The following is a 24,060-nucleotide window of genomic DNA, read 5'->3' as shown; positions in this document are numbered from 1 at the left end:
TTCTGAAGCAGTTCTGGAAGTCCTCTTTTGTGAGTGTCTTTATGAGGTATTACCAAAATACAGTGAATGCTGTTGCCAAATACTACCATCCAACAGAAAGGGAAGCTCATAAAAACACCTTATTCACCAGATCTGGCACTGTGCCACTTCTGGCTCAAAGTCAAGATGACCGTGGAAGGTGAACGTTTTGAGTTGATTCAGAACATTGAGGTAGGCATGACAGTGTAACTAAAGACACTCAGGGAAGAGAACTTCCACAATTGCTTCAAAAAGTGGCAAGAATGCTGGGATAAGTGTGCTTAAAGAGAGGGAGAGGATTTTGAGAGATTCATACCAATGTATCTTTTACTGTAATTTTATTTTTAAAATATTTTTGGTTTTTTAAGACAGGCTCTTGCTATGTAATTCAGGCTGGCCTTGAACTTACTTTGTAGCCCAGGCTAGTCTCAGACTTGAAGCAGTCCTCCTGCCTCAGATTCCCAAGTACTGGGATTACCGGTGTGCACCACCACGCCTGACTTCTACTGTAATTTAAAAAATTTTAAACATTCACCATATTTTTAGATCATGGCTCATTGTTATTTAATCTTTTTTTGGGGGGGGGGGTCCCGGGGATTGAACTCAGGTCCTTGAGCCCACGGGACAGGCAGTGGAACCACTGAGCTAAATCCCCGCCTGGTATTTAATCTTTTAGGTGATTAAAAGAGCTGATTGCAAATTCACATATTGAAGGGTACAAGAAGCAGCCATGCCATGTGTCTTCAGAGGCTTCTATAAGAGGATGTCTTCTCCTGTAGAGGGTACTGTACCCACACTCCCCGAGTGTGTGTGTGGAGGGCTGCACTCTTTACTGAGAGGTGCTCCTCTTCCTCTGTTCTTGCAGATTTGAAGTGCGTGCTCCTGCCCCTCCCCCAGTTTATGTTCTAATTGAGTTATTCATTATCTTTGACATCCATTTCCCCTCTTTATTATGCTTTTCTCTTTCCTTCTTTTCCTCTCAGGCCAATTGAAAAAGGAATATTTAAAAACTCCGATAGGTAAGAACACTGGCCTATTTTGAAGGAAATAATACTCATCTAAAAGAAAAAGCAATAAAGGGGCCGGGGATTAAGCTGTGGTTCCACCGCCTGCCTCGAAAGTGCAAGGACCCGAGTTTGATCCCCAGTACCACACGCACACAAAAAAAGTAATAAAGCATCAATTAAGACAATCTTAAGGTTATACTTCCCTTATGCTGGGAAGGTTAAGAATTTTCCAGGTCTTCTCAAAACCTACATGGCTGCTCTGTGAGAACACTGCAGCTGTGAGCTGACTCTTGGTGTCGCCCATGGAGGCTCCATGATCCCTGTGAAGACTCTTCTCAAAATCTGAATTTGGCCATCAGTGAGTAAACCTTGCTTTCTTTGTTTCTTCCCAGATCCAGTCCGTGTCAGGGCGCCCTCGATCCTGTGATGTCGCATGTAGCAAGTAAGTAATTCTCTTTCTACTGCAGGTTTCCCTGGGAGGAGAGTTTACTGCTTTGTCCCTGAGCTCTGAGAACCATGACCTTCTCTGTGTGACCCTCCCTAAAATCAGCTGCTGGCTTTCGGTACTCAAATTTCATGTATTTAAAGTAGTTCAGTTACATAACAGCAGTAGTGAAGAAAAACCACCATAAATATGTTTGAGAATAACACACTGACTCTGGACAAACACATAACTCACCTGGTAGAGCAGAAGTGCAAAGTAGTCCTCAGCTGACAGATTGGACAGAGGACAAGGACAGTGTCTGTTAACCCAGCAGCTGGTTATGTAGAAGTTGAGAGAGTTTCTGAGAATGTATTAATGTCACTGAATTGTGTGCATAAAAATGGTTGAAATAATAGATTTCATGGTATGCACGAGGTGTGATTGAAAAATATGGTAAATGTTTAAATTTTTTATTATAATAAAAGACCTATTTCCATTAATCCTCCTCAAAATACTCCCCTTTGCTTCAAACACACTTATCTGGCCATTCTTGTCACTTTCTGAAGCAGTTCTGGAGGTCCTCTTCTTGGGTGTCTTTAGTTGCACTGTTGTGGCTGCGTCAGTGTCCTGAATGGATTGGATTGAAAAATGTTTACTTTTCATGGTCACTTTAACTTTGAGGAAGAACCAGAAGTGGCATGATGCCAGATCCAGTGAATAAAGTCGATGACTGTTTTTACAAGCCTGGCTTTGTGTTGGTTGGCTCTCGGCATTGTATTTTCAGTCACACCTCATAAAGACACTCAGGAAAGAGGACTTTCAGAGCTGTTCCAGAAAGTGGCAAGAATGATGGGATAAGTATATTCAAAGTGAAGAAGAGTATTTTGATGGGGATTAATGACAATGTGTCTTTTACTGTAATAAATGTTTTAAAATTTATATTTTCCATATATTTCAATCACACTGCGTGTATTTTACTGTATTTTTAATGGAAGATTAATAGGAACATTTGCAATATTACAAAAGAGGTTCTGTGACAACACTGATTATTTAATGGATTTCATAGTATATAACCTTATTTCCTAAAAGCTTTTGAGATAGCCTTCAAAAATATGTGTAATACAAAAAGATGAAAAGTGAAGTTGGTGAGGAAGTTGAGACTGGGAAACAATAAGGAGCCAAAAGGGAAAGTGTCAGCACACACAGAGGAGGCCACTGCGGACCTTGGTGATGACACAGCACATAGCTGCTTAGCTGCCTCTGCCATCACAGCCAGCTAGAAGAGCCCCCTGCCACCGTCTTCACAGGGGACCCTGGGACTTCCTGGGCACCTATGTCAGCTCGGAGAAGAGTAAGTCTTCCCTGGGTGTGAAACATTTGAAAATGGGACCCTTGATGATCTGGCTTGGCCTGAGTACCCATTGTAGACGGTCTGTGGGTGAGCTAGATGGATTCAGGCCATATTTCCCATGAGTTTTTCACATCAGTGTGTGCAGGCCACTCCCTACTGAGTACCTGCCACACAGACATTTTTTTTGGCTGTTTAAATATAAACTCATGTAATTAGCAGCGTGCTTAGCTGAGCAGAGAGTTGACCTTCTCTTCAGAAAGTCAGAGAGCCTGCTGGGTACATGCAGGACAGAGAGAGCAGCTCAACCACGGGTGCGGGCCCTGCCCACAGATGGGCCAGGATTTCCCCCAGGAAGCAGTTTTGGCTGGGCCCTCACACAATAGATGCTCTGGGCCCTCAAGGCCCACTGCTACCGAGATCTGGGCTGCAACACATTAACCATGGAGAATTTGAAACCCAGTATTTCTTAGATAAAGAAAATTGCTTTCTTGTTCTTCTGTTAAAACTGGCATGCCATTTGATGACTCCTATTCATGCAAATAGATGTTAGCCCCTTAATTCTAGGTGCCAGTAGAACAATGAACAAGACAGATCGAGCCTCTGCTTGCAAGGAGCTCATGTTCCCAGGGAGACAGATAGGCAAGGACAAGCCAAGCAATGGAGTATGTGTTGTATGTGGGTGAATGAAATGGGGAGAAAGCAGAGTAAGGGGACGGGCAGTGATGGGTGTTGAGGAAGCCTTTCTGACAGGATGGCCTGTGATCAGAATCCTGAATGAAGTGAGGGGAAGAGGGTTTCAGGTGGAGGGAAGGGGAGGTGTAAAAGACCCCGAGGCAGAGCAGCCTGGAGAAGTAGCTCAGAGAGTGTTCAGAGAAGGTGAGATCATCCAAGGGTTTAGAATAGGGAGAGTGAACATTTCCTGCCTTTTTTCAATTCCAGTAGATAGCAACGATGTTTGCAGTGACTGTTGTATTTCCTTCAACTACAGAGAAGTTTTCCTTATTACTAATAACCAGGCTCACATTGGTCACATTATACTTTCTGTCCTCACTCAGCCACTGGACACACCGTTTGCTGTCCCCCATCCCCCAGCCTTCACTCCCACCTCAGTACCAAGAGGCTGAGTCAGAACGCCCTCTGTTGTCACAGTGAGCAGCTCTAGGGTCCCAATTCATTTTTCAAGTGCTTGCACTTTTACCTCATAACCAGTTCCATAACCCAGCCATCTGAGAGACCACATTGACATCCAGTTTTTCTACAACCAAAACTACTCTCCTTCCTCACCCTTCTTTTGCCACCCTGCTTCTCCCTACACCTCTGCAGTTAGCTCAGTCTTGTTCCTTTTACCCCAGGAGGAGAGGCTGTGAGGAGTCACATTCAGCCTTTTCTGCTGCCCTCCCTATCATCTGGCTGCCTCCCTGGTGGCCTTGCTGAGGCCTCTCTCCAGTGCTTAGCCTTCCCTCTGGGGCCTAGAATTGTCAGCCTTCTTTTGAAAGAGTATTCACTCCTGAGTGCAGCCCAGTGTCCACCTCCACTGTTCCCTGGAAGTGTCTATTCCTTCCTCTAGGACTTAGCTGAGTCAATGATATCCATACTGTGTATCATTCTATGTGGCAAAACCCCAAGTGTCTGAAATCAAGCTCGAGTTTTTCCCCATCCTCTGCCTCACTTCTAGTCCTCTGTGCCCTCCAGTCCCTGTGCCAGGAGCCCTGGCATCATTCTGGAGCCCTCTGTTAATTCTCTAGAGTCTGTCCTACCTCCTGTCCCTGTGCTCTCCTGGTGTTCCATTGACAGCATTGTCAGAGCTTGTCTCTCTGCTTCCAAGTGCTCCTCCTTGCCCCTAGGTCTGGGAGCCACCCTCCCCTAAGGAAGACTGGGTTCATCTTCCCTACTTCCCACCTTCCCCTGTCTTCCTGTCCCTGAGCCTCAGTCTCAGCCACAAGTGTTCCTTGCTTCCCTAGGCGCACCAGGTGACTTCCCACCTCCCTGCTTGGCTCAGGCTGTGAAAACTGCCTGATGCAGTTCTTGGCCTGATTACCTGAAGTCTGCAGCCTTCACACTGAGCTCAGCTATCCTCAGAAAGTCTCCTCTGGTCTGCTCCTCACCCCTCCACACCCATATACCCGGCCTAAGTCATATGGCAGTGCAAGTTACATTCTTTCTGGCTCTGTCTCCTGCTGCTTCTGAGTTTCAGAAAGGCCTAGTTGCACTTGGGGCTCTCCTGATGTGTGTTGTACCAACCAAAGGTCTTCCATGGGCTCTCCCTCCCTGTCTCTGTCCCATCCTCCTCCTCTTCAACACCACCCCTTCCTGGACCAGACCTGGGCCACTGCAGGAACCTTCTGATTGGTGCTCCCACCTCTGTTTCTGCTTCTGTAAGCACCTACCACACAGTATCATTTCTAAAGTGACCTCCTTTTCCTTGCTTTAGGGCCCCTCTTTGCTACAGTCTCTGCCCCAGACTCTTCATTATGGCCTGTTATCTTCCCTCGTGGTTCCTCATCTGCCTGCCTCTCCTTCCCCACACTCTGCCCGCCTCTCCTTCCCCACACCCTGCCCTGGCCTCTGACACCTCACACCCTCAGCATGCCCTTGACAAAGCCTTCCTTCCATAGCCCATCCTGACACTGACGCTGTTTTTGTGCTTCCAGTGTCACTTTACCTCCTGTTTGTACCCACTCCTCATCAGACCTGCCACATTGCCATTGTTGGCTCATCCTTTCTGCCTCTGTTGCCTGTCTGTGAGCTGTGATTAAGGCTTTGGGGCCCACCCTTGTAGAGGGACCCTTGATGCATACTCCTTAGACCTGCGGCCATTTAGCTCAGAAAAACCCCACGTGTGCCCTGCAGGGCACAGCAGGGCTGGCGCAAGGAGAAGGCATGTGGATGGCAGGCTGGGCTGCCCTCCTGTATGTTCTCACACAGGAGCCCAAGACAGCTAGGAAGTCCAAGTTTGAACCTGGCCTGCCAGACTATTAGGAAAGTGTGATCTGTCAAAACACACACAGAGAACAAAGTTCATTTAGGGTTTGTTGATTTGATTTATAACTCTAAAAAGGAAGTAGATGGTCACAGTCCTCTGTCTGCAAGTGCTAAGGGCAGGCCTGGCGGAGAACGTGTGAATACGATGCCTTCTCTGCGCTTCTCCTTGTCACACCTCCAACAGTAGCCTCAGGCCTGGCACACAGCGACTGTCCAACAGGTTTTGTTAAATGCATGACAACGTGTTTTTTTCATTTTCAAGTTTATGAAAACTGTATTTAAAAGTCTGTCCTGGAAGGAATCTAGTTGCACAGAGACGATGTTTTTATCTTTTGGTGGGAAAATAATTTAGAAATCAGCAAAAAGAACTGTATAACTATGAAGCAGTGCTGCACATTTTACAGAGTACTTTTGCATCAGTAATCTAATCTAGTCTTGAAAATATTCCTGTAAAGTAGCCATAGGTAGCATCATCAGTCCAATTTAATAGTTCGGAAATTATATTTCAGAGATGTTAAACCAACCACCTAGGTTTTCCAAAGAAGGGAGAGCAGAGCCTACATTAGGACTTTGAATTTTGATATCCACTGCTCTTATTTGACAAGGAAAAGCTACTACACGTGTTCCATTTCCCAACAGCCAAGTCCCTTGTGAAAAGTTCCCAACAGCCAAGTGCCTTGTGAAAAGTAGTATTCATTTTTCTATTTTCCAGTGCGCTCCCCCATAATGGGCAAAACATAGGCCTCTCACCCTTCCTGGGGACCCTGAACACAGGAGGATCATTACCGGATCTGACCAACCTCCACTGCTCGGCACCACTGCCAGCCTCTCTGGACCCTGGCGACCACCTCCTAGGCAGCATGAGTGTGGGGAGCAGTGTGGGTAACCTCCCTGCTGCCATGACTCACCTAGGGTTAAGAAGCTCCTCTGGTAAGTGTCCCCACTTAGGAAGGGCTTGCTTGCTGGCTTTATCACTGGTGACCTCATCTCTGTGGCCTGTTCAGTGTATCATTGAATGAGAGTGCCTATATCTTTTTTTGGGGGGGTACGGGGGATCAAACTCCAGACTTTGCGCTTTCAAGGCAGATGGCAGAACCACTGAGCTAAATCCCCGGCCCAAGAGTGCCTATTTCTTAATTAAAGAGAATTATATACCTCTGGTACCTACTGGCTCTGTGGACATTTCATTTTGAGAGTTCTATTTCTGTTCCATTTGGTAAACTCCGGGGCACAAACCCGTGCATCTCCAGGATTTAGGGAAGAAGATTTAGGAGTCAAGAAATAAGTGTAGGCCAGGTGTGGTAGCATACACCTCTAATCCCAGCACTCTGGGAGGCTGAGGCAGGAGGATCACAAGTTCGAGCCCAGCCCAGGCAATTTAGTGAGACCTTGTGTCAAAATAAACAATAAGAAAGGGCAGGAGATGTAGCTGAGTACACAGGCCCTGAGTTCAATCTCCAGTACAAAAAAAGCGACCATTTTATACTGGCTGAACTCTTATCATAACTTGTGGTATCTCCCTAGATCCCTCCAGTTTCCCATGATGGATTTCCAAAGAGGATATTTTGAATTTTGGAAAATTTCCAATGGATGCGATGAAAATGTTTATACTTAGTATATGTGTATTGAGTAGAAATCTGCTACTGTTCAGAATCATTCAAGTGCTTAAAGATGTGGCCTTAGTTATACTAACGTGCTGTGCGGTGTCTCTGTACAGATTGCCCACAGCTCACACCTCATGGTTGGCCTCAAACCACCACATGCTCTTGTCCTGTCAGGTAGTGATGCTCCCTGCGGTCCCAGCACTGCACTTCTGGCCCTGGCCATAACAGCACTGCCGGGATGGATGTGTGCTGGGAAGGTGTCCCAGGGATGGTTAGTAGGTGTAGGGTGTGTCTTCTTGTCTCCATCCTGGGTTCAACAAGACTTGTCCACATAGATCAGAACTTGCCTACCATATGGAGCAGGGTCATTGGGAGGTTCTGTGAAGGCAGTGACACTGCCACTGTGCAACATAATTTTAGGTTTGCAGAACTGAATTCATAGATTGCTTTTATTTGCATTTTAGGTTTTTTCCCCTTTTATTGTCTTTGGTAATAAGCAAGTTTTTTCATGCACTGAGTCTGGGTTTTGACTTTTAGAAATGAAGATGTGTGTGGTGCAAATGTACTGGTGCTGTTTTGGTCCAGAGTGTTTCAGAGAATGTGTTCTTTGGGGCCCAGGATGCTCTGAGAGAAGACACAGTCTCTCAACTCTGGGTTCACTTGGCTTGTTTCATAATAGAAACTCTCAAAGCTTTTGGGGTTTCTGGATTCTGAGCCTGGATGATCACCCTTTGGGTGAACTCTTAGTGAATGAGGATACCAAGGGTCATGGAAGCTGTTAGCAGCTACAGCTCTAGAAGGATTTTGAAGAAGGTGGCGTTTTCTGATATGAGCTTTGACACTTTGCTTCAAGCTGAAAACCTCCTGTTTAATCATTGGCTGTTCTCTTCCTCAAAAAAAGCATCATTTTGTCCAGAACACAGCAGAACTAGTATCACGTTTTTATAGTTTATGCATTCCTTAAAATCCATGCTACCTATATTTTTTAAAAAGATGTTTAAACTTTCTTTCTGAATTTTAAAAAATACATCTAAATTCAGATCTCTAGCTCTAATTATTATTTGAGCTAATCACATCTCTGATCTTTTTCATGGATTATTACATGATAGGATAACTGCTAAGATTTCATCATAGCCATCTTCCTACATTAAAAAAAATTGCCAGCCAGCTGGGTGTGGTAGCGCATGCCTGTAACCCCAGCACTTCGGAGGCTGAGGCAGGAAGATTACCATGAGTTCAAGGCCAGCCTGGGCTACCTAGCAAGACCCTGTCTCAAAAAACCCCACAAAAAACAGCTAAACTGCTTGATTTTTATAATTTCTTCATTTTTTTAAATCAACACAAAACTACACACAATTCTGCTCACCCCAGCTGCTAGTGCAAGAATAGTGGGCTGAACTTTAAAACGTGGCTGTTGCCAATCGAGATATATGTAGCAGCAGCAGCATTTTTCCTTCATGGGGTGAAGCTGCCATAGGCCAGGCCTTATGCCCGGTGCTAAGGGCACAGCAGGGACCAGGACAGTGTCCCTGCTTCATGGAATGCATGCCCTAGCAGCCTGTGCCATTGAAAACCCTTTTCCAAACTTTATTGCTCAGGCTAAGATTAACTCCCTCCTCGCCCCCAAAGAAATAAGAGATCATCAAAAACCTCGTCTCTGAGTTGGAATAGACTATGATGAACAGTTTCCCAGTAGCCTAGAAACCAAAGAGAGAGGGAGCCTGGGGTGGGAGATAGGAAGGAAGTGCCCCTTCCTATGACTCCCTGGTGTATTATGCTTAGGGTATCTAAGGGCTTCCTAAAGCCACAGTTCTCAATGAAAGGATGTCCTCCAAGGCAACAGAGGACCCAGGCAGTGTGTCCGGGAAAGAGCCATTTAAGGGCTATGAACAGAACTGGTTGTCTGGCCCTGGGCTTCTTTCAGTGATCAAAGCTGGGCACACAGAACATTTGTCTGCTACCCACTGCTTACCCAGCATCACTCCCCCAGTGGTTGTTTCCACACCCTGTTCTTTGGAAACAGTAGTTCTCGTCTTGCTCCTGCTAGATGCTTGGTACCATCTCTTAGTGTGGGTGCATCTTCTTGCACTGGTTCATCTAGGACATTTCAAGTAGGAGAATCACCCAAGAGCTCCATTATATACAGCATCACTATCACATATGGATAGTAGAATGTTTTCTTTCATCTTTGGATAACAAAAGATTGGTGTGAAACTCTAACAAGTAACTTGTGAATGTATTGTCTTCCAGGTCTGCAGAGTTCTCGGAGTAACCCCTCCATCCAAGCCACGCTCAATAAGATAGTGCTTTCCTCTTCCCTAAATAGCCACCCACAGACATCTGTCGCCAGTGTGTCTGCTCTGCACCCTTCGCTGCGTCTGTTTTCCCTTAGCAACCCGTCTCTTCCCACCACAAACTTGAGCGGCCCCTCAAGGCGCCGGCAGCCTCCTGTCAGCCCTCTCACACTCTCTCCCAGCCCAGAAGCACATCAAGGCTTCAGCAGACAGTTCTCTTCCACCAGCCCACTGAACCCGTATCCTGCCTCCCAGGTAAACACAGACACACGTGCCACAGCATCTGGGGGTTGCTTCCCTTCTCTGAGCTGCTTTGGACTAGGTCCATTATTACAGAGAGAACAGAAGTGTGAATAATTTAGAATGCATTATGGATTGTCTAATAGCAGATTTGTGGTGTGGATTACTCTTAAGCAAATACTGAACAATTTGCAGTCCCCAGCTCGTGAACTTGGGGCAGGATGTAGAGATTCAATCCAGATATGTCTAAGATAGCTAAAGGAAACCAGGTTAGGATTTCCAAGTTGGTATGGAAAATCAATTATTGACTCTCTAACTACATTAAGCCACAGGGGAGAGCCAAAGAAAACATTTAGTATCTTCCTGAAGCTTTGATAGTGGATTAGACCTCTTCCCTAATTACCACTACAGATTTAAGGAACAATACTTTTATTGTTCATAAAATGCTAAGAATAATGAGGATTATAGCTCAATAAAAGGAGTAAATGAAGTCTGCTCAGAAAGAGACACATTTTAAAGTCATAAGCCCATTATAGAAATACAGGAAACTGGGCATAGTGGGACACCTGTAATCCCAGCACTCGGGAGGCTGAGGCAGGAGAACCACAGCAGGTTAAAGGCCAGCCTCAGCTACATTGTGAGTTTAAGGTCAGCCTGAACTCTATAACAAGATCCTGTCTCAAAAAAACAAAAACAAGATTTGAAGCTGGGCATTGGTGGCATACTGCTATAATCCTAGCACTCTGGATGCTGAGGCAGGATTGTGAGTTCAAGCTTGGCCTGAATAGCTTAGCAAGACCCTGTCTTGAAAGACTAAAAAGGTCTGGGGAAGAAGCTGAGTGCAAAGGCCCTAAATTCAATTCCCAGTACCACCCAAAAGAAAGAAAGAGAAAGAAATATAGATGTTGAAATGTTACATTTTGACTAGTTAAATTTGTTTGTATTCTAGACTCTTAGAGTGGTTCTCCTTACCATATCATCAATGAATGCATTAGACCATCAGAAACTACTCACCACTTCACTATAAATGAGTAATGGTTTAGAAGAAGGAGGCGTTTAGAAGGTCTCCTTGTTAGTCTTTACCAATTTGCCTGTGGGAACCTGACTGTATGAGTCATCTCTTTGCGGGGAGGGCATTTTGTAATTTTTTTTTTTTTTGGTACTGGGGATGGAACTTGGGACCTTGTGCTTGCAAGGCAGGCAGCGGCACTACTGAGCTAAATCCCTGGCCCCAACCTCATAATTGTTTTTTGATGGTTCTAAGTTATTGAATTGCCTTTAGTTTTATTTTGCAAGATTATTTTATAGGATATAAAAGTTTTCTTGCTTTCTAGCTACATTTTAAGGAGACTATATGGGTAGACACTGCCTTCTTTCAGATGTTTTCATTTTTTATTTGTTTAATATTCAGATTTTTAAAGTAATGTTATTATGCATATAGTTAAAAAGGAAAATAGTTCTAAAGGACTTGTATAAGAGCTGTCTTCCTCTCGCCCGTGAACCATATTTTGCTTGTCTAGAGATCGCTGCTTTCAATCCTTTTGACTGACTCTGGTATAACCATATTAACCTGTGCTTATTTTGCTCTAGATTTTTGGTGTTAGGCATTATCCAATGACATCCTACCGTTGAAGATCAGGACTTAGTTTTCTTTTACCTCTCCTGCCACCCCCACCACACACCGACACACTGACACACCGACACACACACACACACACACACACACACACACACTATTCCTAGTCAACCTCATTTATTATAATTTGGGTTAGATCAATACTCAGTGCTTAGTATTTCTGTGGTTATAGTCAGAGAGTTGAATCATATAGTATATTATGAAATAACAAAGTGAACATTTGCTTTCCTCCTAGGAGTGAGTAAGCTGTCTTACCTTTTTGTGTTTCTCTGATTTTATTTATTTATTTATTTATTGATTGATTGATTGATTGTTGTACTGGGGATTGAACCTAGGGACTTCACACTGAGCTATATCCCTGTTCTTTCTTATTTTGTTTTTAGTTTGAGACAGAGACTCATTAAGTCACTAAGTTACCTATGCTAGGCTCAAACCTGAAATCCTCCTGCCTCAGCCTCAGAGAGTGCTGGGATTATAGGTGTGAGCCACCACATCCAGCTCCCTGGGGAACTTCTGATGGCCTAAGTGTTAGGGGTTCTCTCAGCTGGCTCATATCCCTGAAGAACACAGGTGTCTAACACCTGGATATATGTCTGGATTCCAGCACTGTGAGAGCTGAGCTGGGACCGAAGGGAGAGCTTTCAAGATCTGGTAGTGAGACTTCTTGTAAACCCTGTATTTTCAGTAGAAAGCCTCACCCAGTGGGTCCACAGACCCTGACCTTGTATTCTCCAGTGGCCAGCCCAGGAGGCTCCTGGTGGGTGTCTAGGAGTGGGGGCACAGAAGCACAAGCAAAGTGAGGGCTCTGCAGGGCCAGCTGCCCATATGGGCCCCCCTGGTTTCGTGTCACCCCTGCCTGTGCCCCCCAACGCCAGAGCCCTTTAGGGACGCATTGATGGCACTCAGATTGCCGGTTTAGCATTGGGCTTTCTCAGCTCTGCTATTTTCCAAATCTTGTTGCCATTTTCTTCCCTCATGTTATCTTTGTCTTCATGTTGTCTGTCATTTAATGTTACTTACTGTTTCACTGTTGTATGTTAATGTTTATTGTTTGATGTTGCTCTAGTGTGTTTTTTCAGAAAGGTTTGGGAAGATGGCACAGTTAAGAGCCATCTTTTTTCAACCTTCTATCTAACTAGAAGTCATGGTTTTAAAAACAAAACATTGGGCTGGGGATTTAGCTCAGTGGTTTCGCCACCTGCTGTGCAAGCACAAGGACCCAAGTTCGATCCCCAGTACCAAAAAAAACCAACAAAAACAAAACATAATCTTCCCTGAGCAAACAGAAAGGAAATTGGTACAATTGGCATATTCATGATTGGTTTTTAGTTTTATTTTATTTTATTTTTGGTACCGGGGATTGAACTCGGGTCCTTGCGCTTGCGAGGCAGGTGGCGGAACCACTAAGCTAAATCCCCGGCCCACGATTGGTTTTTAAAGACAATAGAAATGTCACTGAATGGGAAATGCTTTGTGGGGAAGTGAGATTTGAGACCCACTCAGAGGACCAGACATAGGCTTTTCTCATACTGTGACATTTCCTGATCCAGGGGCTAGGACTCAAAGCTCATGGGTGGCTTTCTTTACAGATGGTGTCCTCAGAGCAAAGGCCACTGTCCTTCCTGCCCTCTGAAGCTCAAGCCCAAGTTTCCCCACCTCCCCCCTACCCCACATCCCAGGAGCTCCCACAGCCCCTCCTGCCGCAGCCCCACTCCCAGGAGCCCCCTCCTCCGCAGCCCCAGGCTGCCTCATCCCTGCCCCAGTCAGACTTCCAGCTTCTCTCGTCCCAGGTGAGTCCCTGCAGAAATGTCAGTCAGTGAGGAGGGGGTGTAGGCTTCACTGTGGGTTCCAAGATAAATAGTCTCTTTCTTCTTTGTAGGGCACATCTTTGACCAACTTCTTCCCAGACTTGGGGTTTGACCAGCAGTCTGTGAGGCCAGGCCCAGCCTTTCCCCCACAGGTGGGTGATTGCCTCTGCCCACCCTTCCTTGGTGCCCTGGACCACCCCTTACCCTAAACTGCTGACCCTGGCTGCCTGTCACATGTCAGGCAGGCCTCAGAGAGTTCCTGCTTTAAACCAGTACTGGGAAACTTTGATGACTGTAGTGATAGGGTTGTAGAATCTCCAATTCTGAAAGGACCATAGTGGTTCCTCCTGCTAAGGAAACTGAGGCACAGTGGAGGGCAGTGCCTGGCTCTGGCAATGGAGTTAGAAAGTGGGGATTGGTGTAACCAGCTCAGTGTGAGGCCCCTAGGAAAGCTCAGTCCAGGAGTGGGATAGGGGACCATTCCTTCTGGAAGATTTTTTTTTCAGTACCAGGGATTGAACTGAGGACCTTGTGTTTGCCAGGCAGGCACAGTGCTACTGAGCTACATCCCCAGGGAAGATACTTTCATTCAGTCACTTTCTTTTGCTTCTCCCTGACACTGACCATTTTTATTATCCCTAGATTTTATAGTGTTCAGTAAGTGTCTATCAGGCTCCAGGATGTAGTGAAGAGTAAAGGCAGGGTTGGACAGTTTCCAGAACTTAGTAATAGTAAAACAAATAAAGATAACTACAGTGCCACCTCAGTTCATGAATTTAATTCATTCCACAATTCTGGAAAAGATAGCCAGGTTTGTTTGTGTGAGAAAGATGGCCACAGTCGTGTTTATCACCTGATGCAGAGTTCGCAAACAAAGAATTTTGCCAAATGCTTCTGTTTGTGAACCACATTGTTCACAAACAAACGTGTCCAGGAACCGAGGGATCAGTGTATTTCCTATATAGGCCATGGTGAAGGCTTCTGGTGAAAACCAATAGTCCTTGCCTCCTCAGGGTTTTTGTGTTTTGTTTTGTATTAGTTTGGTTTTTTGTAGAACTGGGATGAAACCCAGGTCTGGTGCATGGTAAGCAAGCCCTCTGCCAGTGAGCCACATCCCAACTCTGCCTCTCTGTTTTCTGAAGAGCCTATTTCAGTCTAGATGAGAATCATCATATCCCTAAAAAATGATGGAAACTTTTTCTTTTGAGACATTTTCTTTTAAAAAAATGCATTGGAGGGTTAATTTCAGGAAAGGTATCTAAAATAGACCTTAGTTCTATCCCATCCTCACCAAGGCTTTATCCTAGAGAGGCACTGGCCCAAGGTCCCTCCCTCTGGTGTGACAAAGAAAAGCTTCTCTGTCTCATTTTTCCAGAAACCACAGAAGAGAGGTCATTGAGTCCTTGACCACAGATGGAGCCTTTGAAGGGTTCTCACAGATGGTAGTTGGCACCAGCCTCAGTGAGGCTGAGGAGGCAGGGTGCCAGAGACTTGGGGCGGCAGACTGTGACACTAGGGCCTTTTGGAATCCTGTAGCAGCTGGGCAGTATAGACTGGAAAAAGCTACCTATGGTGTAGACTTCAGAGGTGGGGTCTGTGGCCTGACAGGACTATCTTGCCTGCGTTGTCATGCCAGCAGAGCACACTGGGGCTTAGAAAGAAGGGACTCCCCTCTCTTCAGAAGCAGAGGCTGTTCCTCACAATGTGACCTTTTAATGCTTTCAGATGCCCCTGGCACAGCAAGGTCACCAAGAAGCACAGGACTCATTTCACTTGAGACCAAACCCATATTCCAACTGTGGGAACTTCCCGAATGCCATCATGACCGGTGAGTGTGGACCACCCTGAGCTTCTCCACCAATTGCATTTGATGTGTTGTTACAGTCGTCCTTGTAAAACAGTTTGAACCACATCACATTATAATAAAGCCAAAAGGGAAAGTCCCCTGGCTTGGCTTTACTTCCTGTGATGCAAGTGATTGGCCCTAGAGACCATGATGTGGTAGGGAAAGGGCCTGGAGGTCAGAATGTTTCTGAGGTGTTTAGTCTTGGGTGATTGACAGCCATTGCAAAAGAGAAAACGTGCAAACATTGGCAGTTGTGGAACTGCGGGTCCAGAATGTGGACTCCAGGGCAAGAACTGCAGGCCTGGGAATAGTGGGGAGAGAGTGCCACCATCCTGACTGGGAAGAGGACAGCATAGTGTTCTGGGAATTGCCGTCGGGGACTCTTATAGTAGCCTCAGGACCTCATGCCTCCTAATCAGCACTGTTCTCCCTTCTTGCTGCTCCTTTCAGAAGATTCGAACACCAGCCTGTTCAAAGACCTCAGCAATGCGCTGGCAGGCATGCCCGAGGTCAGCCTGAACATGGACACTGCGTTTCCACTAGAAGAGGAGCTCCAGATTGAACCCCTGAGCCTAGATGGACTCAACATGCTAAGTGACTCCAGCATGGGTCTGCTCGACCCCTCTGTGGAAGAGACATTTCGAGCTGACCGACTGTGAGCAGGAGGCCACAGAAGGAAGATTTCTGAACCAACCAAACTAGAGTGGAATAGAGTGGAGCCAGTGACCTCCTAGGACTTTAGTTATTTCCACACAGAAGGCACCTATTCCTCAGCTCCAGGCTTTCATGTGGTTCCATCTCGGATGCCATGGCTTCTCTAGACACAGAACTACGTCCTGCTTCTTGGGCCTGCACACACATTGTGCTGCTGCTGTGGAGCTTCTGGGGACCTGGAAAGCTTGTTCCCTGATGTATCCATCTCTTTACTGGCCATTTAGTCAGTCTGTGTGTAAAAGTAGAGAATCTCACGTAACAGGAGGCCAATATAGCATTGTGTTGTGCTCAGAACCACTGATCTCAGTCTGCACTGAGGACAGCCTGGTGTGGGAGTTTGTCGGGGCCATGAGCCTCAGAGCTGTCTCAGCATCACATGACGGTACTGGAGCACCACACTGCCTTTGCTGACCTGGCCTTGAAGGCGAGGTGCCTTCCAGCTGGTGGACATTCCAGGGCTTAGCTCAGAGCCATGCCAGCAAGCCAGGCTCTCTCGGATGCCTTACTTATCATATGAAGAAGTTTAACCACCAAGCCAAGGACAGGCTTGAGTCAGGCAAACTGAATGCTAGTTTGTTTCCTACCAGTCTGTAATCTCTTCTGCTGCTTTACACCTTTTCCTTAAGGACAGGAGGAAAAGGAAGACTTATTTTATTCGGCCACTGAAAAAGTCCCCTGACAATGGATAAGCCTGAGAAGAACTGTGCTCCTTCTCAGAGGCTGGGGAAGAAAGGAGGGGCCACCATAGGTAGCCCAAAGACACAGGGGACGAACACCAGACAAGCACAAGCCTCCCTGCCTGCCGGCCAGCTTGGGGCACCCCCAGCACTGAGCTCCTGCTTTGTGAAGTAGGAGTTTCCTAAGCCCTGCCTGACCACAAGCTCCCAGAGGGCAGAGACTGTGCCTTACTACTCACCCAGCCCCTAGTGCCTAACAAGTGCCTGGCATGGAAACCATGCTGCATAACTGCATGCTGGGTGTACATGCATGTGAATGAGTCTGCCCGGCTGCGAGGTGGTCTTCTGAGCTTAGCTTTCCTAATGCTGGTTCCTGTGCTCAAGTCACATCACTTAATATGCTTCTAACACTAGATGGCCAGATCTATAGGAGATGGGCACCTTCTCCTTGAGGTTCTTCTCCATGGCAGTAGGTGGGAATTGTCTCCTGAGTGGATCCAGAATTGGGGAGCAAACCCAGGCCTCCCAAGGGCTGACACCTGCAGGATCCTTGTGAGACCTCTGCCTCACGAGAACTTCCTTCTCACATCCATGCGTTGGTCTAAATTGCTTTAAATAGAAATTTGCACTGTGAGGTTGGAGTAGTAAGTTCATAGTAAACAAAGGCCTAATTCACATATTTATTGTTACTCATTAATGCCTTATCATACAATAGTATGAGTAGATTTCCAGCAGTGCCTGCCTCCTTGATCTGAGCCTGGGAGCAGAACCCATGGTGCCCAGTAGCCCTGCAGAGAGGAGCCAGGCAATGAGGAGGCAGCAGGGTGGGGAGACCTGAAGGATGAGGGGCTTTGTGCTGGAGCCTTTGCACCCAAGGCTGTGTGAGGAGCCAACCCCTGTGGGAATCTGTTCTGTCCCAGCTTGTGAGCTCTCCAGCCTTTGCCTGGTTCTCTTGCGTCTTCAGAGGCCTGACCTCTGACCTTTCCAGCAACTCCACGGTATATCACTCCACCTTCCTGAGGACCCAAGAACGCCTGTCTGCCTGTTTGCCCAAGTCTCTGCTGTTGTTAGGAAGTCCTTGCCTGGTTTCCACCCAGAAAGGAGCTGTTGGCCTCCCCTACAAGTCTTATTCCCAGCTGAATTCCTAGACACCTCCATGTTTGAGATCCCAGAGTGGGGCAACTCTGTTATAGTAAAAGGGCCTTTCAGTTGGGATGCTACCCAGCACCCCAGTGTGCCGACAGAAGCCAGCTCCAGTGTCCTGAAATGGGACGTTGCCAGTCAGGTGCCAGTGTTTTGAGAGTTGTTTTTGTGGAAGTTCCAGCATAATCCACTCTTTGCATAGTGCCTTACTTACCCTTGTGTCATGGTCCCAGTCTGCTTTGCACAGCAGCCCTGCCTCTACCCCCCCCCCCGCCCCCGCAACCCACAGGAGGAGCTATACTGTCCTGAGGGGTTCTACGGGGGACCAGAAGGGTAGGTGTCCTGGGGAAGGTGGTGATGAGCACAGTGTGGCTTAGCACTGAATTAAATTGACCCCTGGGCCCCTCCCTCTGTTTTCTTGTGAAGGTTTTGGGCATTATACAGCCCACCTTGCTGGCTCGGGTTGACACACCAGGGCCAATGTCACCCTGCCTCGGGGCTTAAGCCTGTGCACACTGCTACCTTTGCAACTAACCATCCATGGTCCTCAGCATTAGAAGTGGCTCCAGACTTCAGAAAAGGCTATTTTTAAATATTTCATTTTGTCACAAGAAATCAGTCCTATTACTCTCATTTATTTGCAGTTAAACAGCATCAAACTAAACGTCTCTCTGTGTTTCCATTTCGTTTTTCTGTATTGTGGTTTTGTTTTGTTTTGTTTTGGTACTGGGGATCGAACTTGGGTCCTTGTGCTTGCGCAGCAGGCGGTGAAACCACTGAGCTAAATCCCTGGCCCTGTATTGTAGTTTTTAAGACACAGGGTATTAGGAGAAGCCTGTCCTGATCACATCAGGATTGCCATCACTTCTCCTTTACCATTTCATTTCTAAGTCTGGTGTGTGTTACCTGAGTGGAGACGTTGTGTATCCAAGTCCATGTGTATATCGGAAGAACTTCCGTCCTGACTCTCCACGGCTCTTCTGATTTGTGTGCAGATGGTTCCAAGCCAGCAGGTCTCCACGGTTGGGATCATCTCAGCCACAAATCAGACTTCTTGCCAGTGTCCTAACTCCCAGGGCCCCTTGTTAAACAATATTTAAAGATTGGATTTTGTATAAAGTAGCTTCCAAGTTTTATAATTCATCATTTTACATCTTTCGTAATTAAAAGCAGCACAGTAAAACACGTGTCTACAGTGTCCTTCTTCAGCCCCGGGGTCAGAGAGTGGGTGGGGAGCATCTCCTACCAGCTCCCCTGTTTACCACATACACAGGGCGCATGGATCCTTTGTGCCAAGGACAGAGAGCACCCTGGAGGCCTCACTCTGCTGCCTCCCCCAGCCAGCACCCCACAGACCCCTCCAGCAGGGATCCGGCACCATACCGGAGCTCCTGAGAGCGTCCCTGAAAGCCCCCCTGTGACCCTGATGTCCAGAGCTCTGGCTTCTGCTCTGGTGGACACATGCCCTGTTCTTTGACCCCACTGTGAACTCTGTCCCAGCTTGGTCCTGCATGATGCCCTCAGTACCCTCTCAGTGCTCTGAGCTGCTGAACCTTGGCTTTCCAACCTGCAGGAAAAGCCCTGCCACCCCTCCCTCCCCATTCCTCACTTCCTGCCCTGCTGGCCATTCTACCCCCCCTCCCTCTTGATCCTTTTCGGACTACTGAGGTCTCCTCTCTGGCTCAGCAATTCCAAGCCATCAGGCAGCTCCCACACCTCTCTCGCCTGCTCCCACCTGTCCCCACCTGTCCCCTCTCCCCTGTAAACTTGCCTGACTCTGTTTCTCCCACTTTTCAGGTGTCCCTGTGATCTAATCTTCCTCAGGCCTTCCGCTTAGCCCTCCCCCATCAGCCTCTGACTGCACCTCATTCTCCCTCCCCGAAAACGAGCCCCAGGCAACCTTCCCTCAACCCCGGGTTCTCCTTTCCTGAGAGAGAACTTGTGCTTGCTACATCCTCCTCCCTTCCTGCCCGCCCATCTATCTGTACACCCCTCTGCCCAGCTGCATTCTGAACTCTCCAGGTCCTGTCTGATTTCAGTCCCTGCCCTGCTTGGCCCGGCCCTGACACTGGAGCCTTCAATCCATCTTTTTTCTCACAGGGCCTCTTTCTTGTTCTGCCACTCAGGGCACACATCTCCCAGGGTACCCTCTTCTCTGGCTTCTCATATGGTCCTCCAGGCTGGTGACCCTCTCGGCCCACCCCTTCTGGCTGTCAGCTTGGGCTCATCCCCACTCCACCCACCTGCCTGCAGAAAGTGTGCAGCATCAAGCCAGTGTCCCTCGCCATCACCTGGCACATCTGCCTGGGGCTATGCCAGACCCTTGGCTCCTATATTTATAGGGTCTGGCCTGTTCCCACCTGGGACCTTGTTCTCCCTCTCAGGATCAGGGATGCTGGAGAGAGAGCATCCTCCATACTCCACCCTCACTCCTCAAGTCCAGTGTGAGTCCTGGACAGCTCTCCGACCCACACTCTCTGGCTCTGTGGAGACCTCTTACCCGGCTCCCTCCTCTCTGGCCCTCCCTAAGGAGTTAGCAGAGACCAGTTTCAATCTCTCTGTGCCTCAGTATCCTCCTCTCTAGAATGGAACAGTACACACCCTCGTGTGCTAGGAGGTGCTGGGAGGGTGAGATAAATGCACACGATTCAATTAGAATTGTGCCCAGCACATAGTAAGTGCTGGATAAATGTCAGTTATTTTAACTATTTAACTATTATCTGCTGCATGGCTCTGTCACCCTTTCCAAGACAGTGTCCACCAATCCTTGGAAATACTGAATTTCTGTTGTGCTTGCTTTGAAATACCAAGTCTTAGTATGGGGAGAAATGCTTTAAATGGATTTTATTTTAGTTCTGTTTGCTTACTGAGTGCAATCCACTGTGCAAATGTGGAAATCAAGGTTTGCTGGGGCTGTGTCCCGATGTGAGCACTAGATGGAGCTGAGGCTGTAAGAGTGGCTCTCAGGGTCCAGAAACAGCCAGCCAGCCGCCTGACCCTCCTGTGCAGCCGTGGCTTGGGGTGGCAGTAGTGTTGGTGAGAATTAAATCCTGTGACCACCATGGGCTATCAAAACACTGCATGTTGCATGTCTGTCATAGCAACCCGAAAGCAAGGCCCACCAAGGATGATTTCTCAGGCCTACAGATGAGGAAGCAGGCCTGGAGGCCCAAGGCCTTGCACCTTGACTCCAAAGGCCACTGACCGGTGGCCTCCCCGCTTTCCACTGCCCCAACACCCCAAGGTTCAGAAGTGCATCCAGAGATGTCTGGTGGGTCGCCGTTGCCTCCACCCGGACCAGCTGTGAGCTGAGCTGTGCCCTCACCCTGGGAGCCTGAGAGCTGGTCCCAGAGCCGGCCCAGGGGCCCAGCTCCAGCCCCAGTCAGGCTGCCCAAGTGAAGAGAGAGCTTGGCAAAGGAGCATTTTTTTTCTCTTCTCCAGAAATTTTTTTTTTTTTTTGGTACCAGGGATTGAACTCAGGTCCTTGCTCTTGGCAAGGCATTCGGCAGAACCACTGAGCTAAATCCCCAGCCCCAGAAATGTGTTTTAATTTTTTAAAAAGGGCTTTACTTTTATAAAAATTGTACATGCTCATTATAAGAAACATTTCACTACACAGTTCCAAAAACGAAATTTTCAAGTGATCCAGAAACCCAGAACCCCACAAAAAAACCCTGGGGACACCCGGAGAACATCAGTGTACACAGAAGAGCACAGCTTAGGCATCTGCTTGGAAATGTTCAAAAAATGAGCTCATACAATACCTGCTCTTTAGAAAAAGGATTTACACAAAAGAATGAAAGGAAACAAAAATGTACGTCACTAAGGAACTTGCCAAGCCGCAAATAATTACACTGTCACTTATGTGTCTGAAATATATCTCTGAAAGAAAGAAAACTAGTAAGTGGCTGGATTTGTGCTTTCGGTCTCTACTACAGGTGGCATCTCTTGACACCCTGGTTTGGGATGAGGAAATGAGCTCACTGCCACTTCCCATTTCCTTCCCTCCCAAATTTTGTGAGTTTGCATTTTTACATTGTCCAGGTTTACACTACTTACATCCTGTCCTGTAACCATCGTTCCCACCATTGTTTGGCCACCGTTCTGTGTGTGGATTCTCTGCTCACCGCCTGTTTTCCCAGTCCAGAGTTATTTTCATTCCTCCTCACTGCCTTGGCTTGTCACCATGGAATCTTCCAGCAAGGCTGAGCTGCTCATGCCAGGGAGGTGTGGCCCCAGGGGCAGCCCAAAGTGCAGTGAGCACATGGCCTGTGAAGCTGACTGTGTGTGCCCTGTGCGACTGACACACACCACCACACATCTCCCAGTACAATTACATGCAAAAATCTAGCTCTTGGCCTTGTATTTGGTGACACAGAGTAGATATTTTACAATTTGGAAATAAAATGAGTGTTCAAGAAAGCGTATCAGGGGCCGGGGATTTAGCTCAGTGGTTCTGGTGCCTGCCTGGCAAGCGCAAGGTCCCGAGTTCGATCCTGGGTACAAAAAGCATATCAGGGGACCCCGCCTCACACATATTCACACTGCATCCTTGAGACAGCAGTGCCTGTCCCTTCCTACCCTCACTGGGAAAACTCCCACTTCTCCTTGAAGGCCTACATCAAACAACACCTCCTCTGTGAAGCCTGCTGTGAGGTTTGGATCACTGTTAGGCTCATAGTTACTTCCTCGACTCCCACAGTGGGAAGAGTGGACCAACGTCCACCCTCCCAGCCCCCAGTTGGTGATTATTCCACAATCTTTGCACATCTCCAACCCTTTTTTATTTCTATTTTGAGACAAGGTCCTGTGAAGTTGCCCGGGCTGGACTTGAACTTGTGATCCTCCTGCCTCAGCCTCTCAGGGTACTGGGATCACAGGCATGCACCACCACATGGCCATCTCCTTGGCCTTTTAAAAAGTGATTACCTGTCAGCTTCTCTTGCTGCCCTGTATCTGTTCAGTGTCCCAACCCAGAGGGCAGGTACCTGTAGGCTGTGCCGAGTCCCAACACCCGCCTTCAGGTGCCTTTGCTCTGGGCTCTGTTCTGTGACTTGTTCTGGCTAATGAGATGTTTGGAGACAGGACCTGCACAAAGCCTTGACATGGCCTTGTGGCACAGTCTGTCCTCCTGTGCTTCTGCCATCTCCATGAGCAAGGCTGCCCCTGGGTAGCCCTTGGTTGCAGAAGAGATGAGACGGGACAGACCGCAAGACAGCCTGTGCCCAGGAGCCGATCTGGCCAGGGCCCATTGGAACCAGGAGGGCTACTCAGGCAGTCAGACACCTGAGCTGGAAATGAGCATTTAGGGTAGTGAGCCCTTGAACTACAGGGCCATCTGTTATCTAGCACTGCTGGCACAGACAGTTGGCAGAGATGCCTCTGTCTGTGTCCCCTGCACTTGAAGTGCACATGGCTTTGCTTTCTTAACTACACAGCTGATTCTACTGCAGAGCCTGCCTTCTCCCTGTTTTATGAGCAGCTTGAGGAGGCATTGCCTGTGCCTGATTCATTCTGACTCCTGGTACCCTGTGTCTTTCCCTGTCATTCTTTCCTCCTGTATCTTCCCCAGGACAGCCCAGTCTGAGGAAGAGCCCAGGGAGCCACTTCAGGACCGGTCACTACTGGGGTACCTGGGAGCCTCAGGAACCAAATGGCTGCTTCCCAGTAATGCATGAAGACAGGGAGGAGACCTATTTTAGTACAGCAGTCTCCCCCTATTCACTATATGTCCCCAAATATCTGGGGACTGTGGGCAGTCCTGCACCTATCAATACACACTAGGCACAGTAGGAGATTAATAGTAGCAATAAATAATAAAATAGAATGATCATAATGTACTATAATAAAAATTATAATTTATGAATTACAGATGGCCATAATGGCACCTGCCTATAGTCTCAGCTACTTGGGAAGCTGAGGCAGGAGGTTTGCCAGAGCCCAGGAGTTTGGGGCCAGCCTGGGGAACAAAGAAGGACCCTGTTTCCAAAAAGTTATTTTTAATTGTTTATTTCTGGGATTGTCCATTGAATATTCTTGGACCATGGTTAACCACAAGTAACTAAAACTATGGAAAATAGAACCACAGATAGAGGAGGACTGCTTTGTACGTGAGGTGTCACAGGCGAAAACCAAGATTTGTGTCCAAATATGAACAAAGAGCCTGGACCTATGGAATTCTCTCTGGGAAAGATGCTTCCCAAGTACCTGGGACATGAGGACCATCGCATTAACACGACACCCGAGGGCCCAGCAGAATGGGCACCCAGAGGCAGAACCCCAGGCAGTTGGGGGGAAGATGAGGATAAGGTGTCTC

At 47.5% G+C, this 24,060-nt stretch overlaps 1 protein-coding gene across 19 annotated transcripts in view; it reads left to right on the top strand.

Annotated features, from left to right (window-relative positions):
* Crtc3 (CREB regulated transcription coactivator 3) overlaps nt 1-18,927 on the top strand; it is a 116,102-nt gene extending 97,175 nt beyond the window's left edge. For 16 of the 19 annotated variants that reach the window (XM_087188433.1, XM_087188437.1, XM_087188431.1 and 13 more), the window contains 7 exons: nt 1,418-1,467; nt 6,495-6,712; nt 9,637-9,935; nt 13,146-13,346; nt 13,436-13,516; nt 15,090-15,192; nt 15,661-18,927. In XM_087188433.1, the coding sequence (XP_087044559.1) occupies nt 1,418-1,467; nt 6,495-6,712; nt 9,637-9,935; nt 13,146-13,346; nt 13,436-13,516; nt 15,090-15,192; nt 15,661-15,869 (1,161 nt within the window). In that variant the 3' untranslated portion in view covers nt 15,870-18,927. The remainder of the gene's footprint in view (nt 1-1,417; nt 1,468-6,494; nt 6,713-9,636; nt 9,936-13,145; nt 13,347-13,435; nt 13,517-15,089; nt 15,193-15,660) is intronic. The other 3 variants (XM_087188432.1, XM_004852817.3, XM_087188440.1) reach the window with 2 other exon arrangements.
* The last annotated feature ends 5,133 nt before the right edge of the window (nt 18,928-24,060 follow it).

This window comes from Heterocephalus glaber, unplaced genomic scaffold (genome assembly GCF_053883595.1).
Source record: "Heterocephalus glaber isolate CG9 unplaced genomic scaffold, H.glaber_assembly_v1.0 deba00001531, whole genome shotgun sequence".
Lineage (NCBI taxonomy): Eukaryota > Metazoa > Chordata > Mammalia > Rodentia > Bathyergidae > Heterocephalus > Heterocephalus glaber.
Note: the sequence above shows the minus strand (reverse complement) of the source record. Positions and strands in the feature narration are given on the sequence as shown.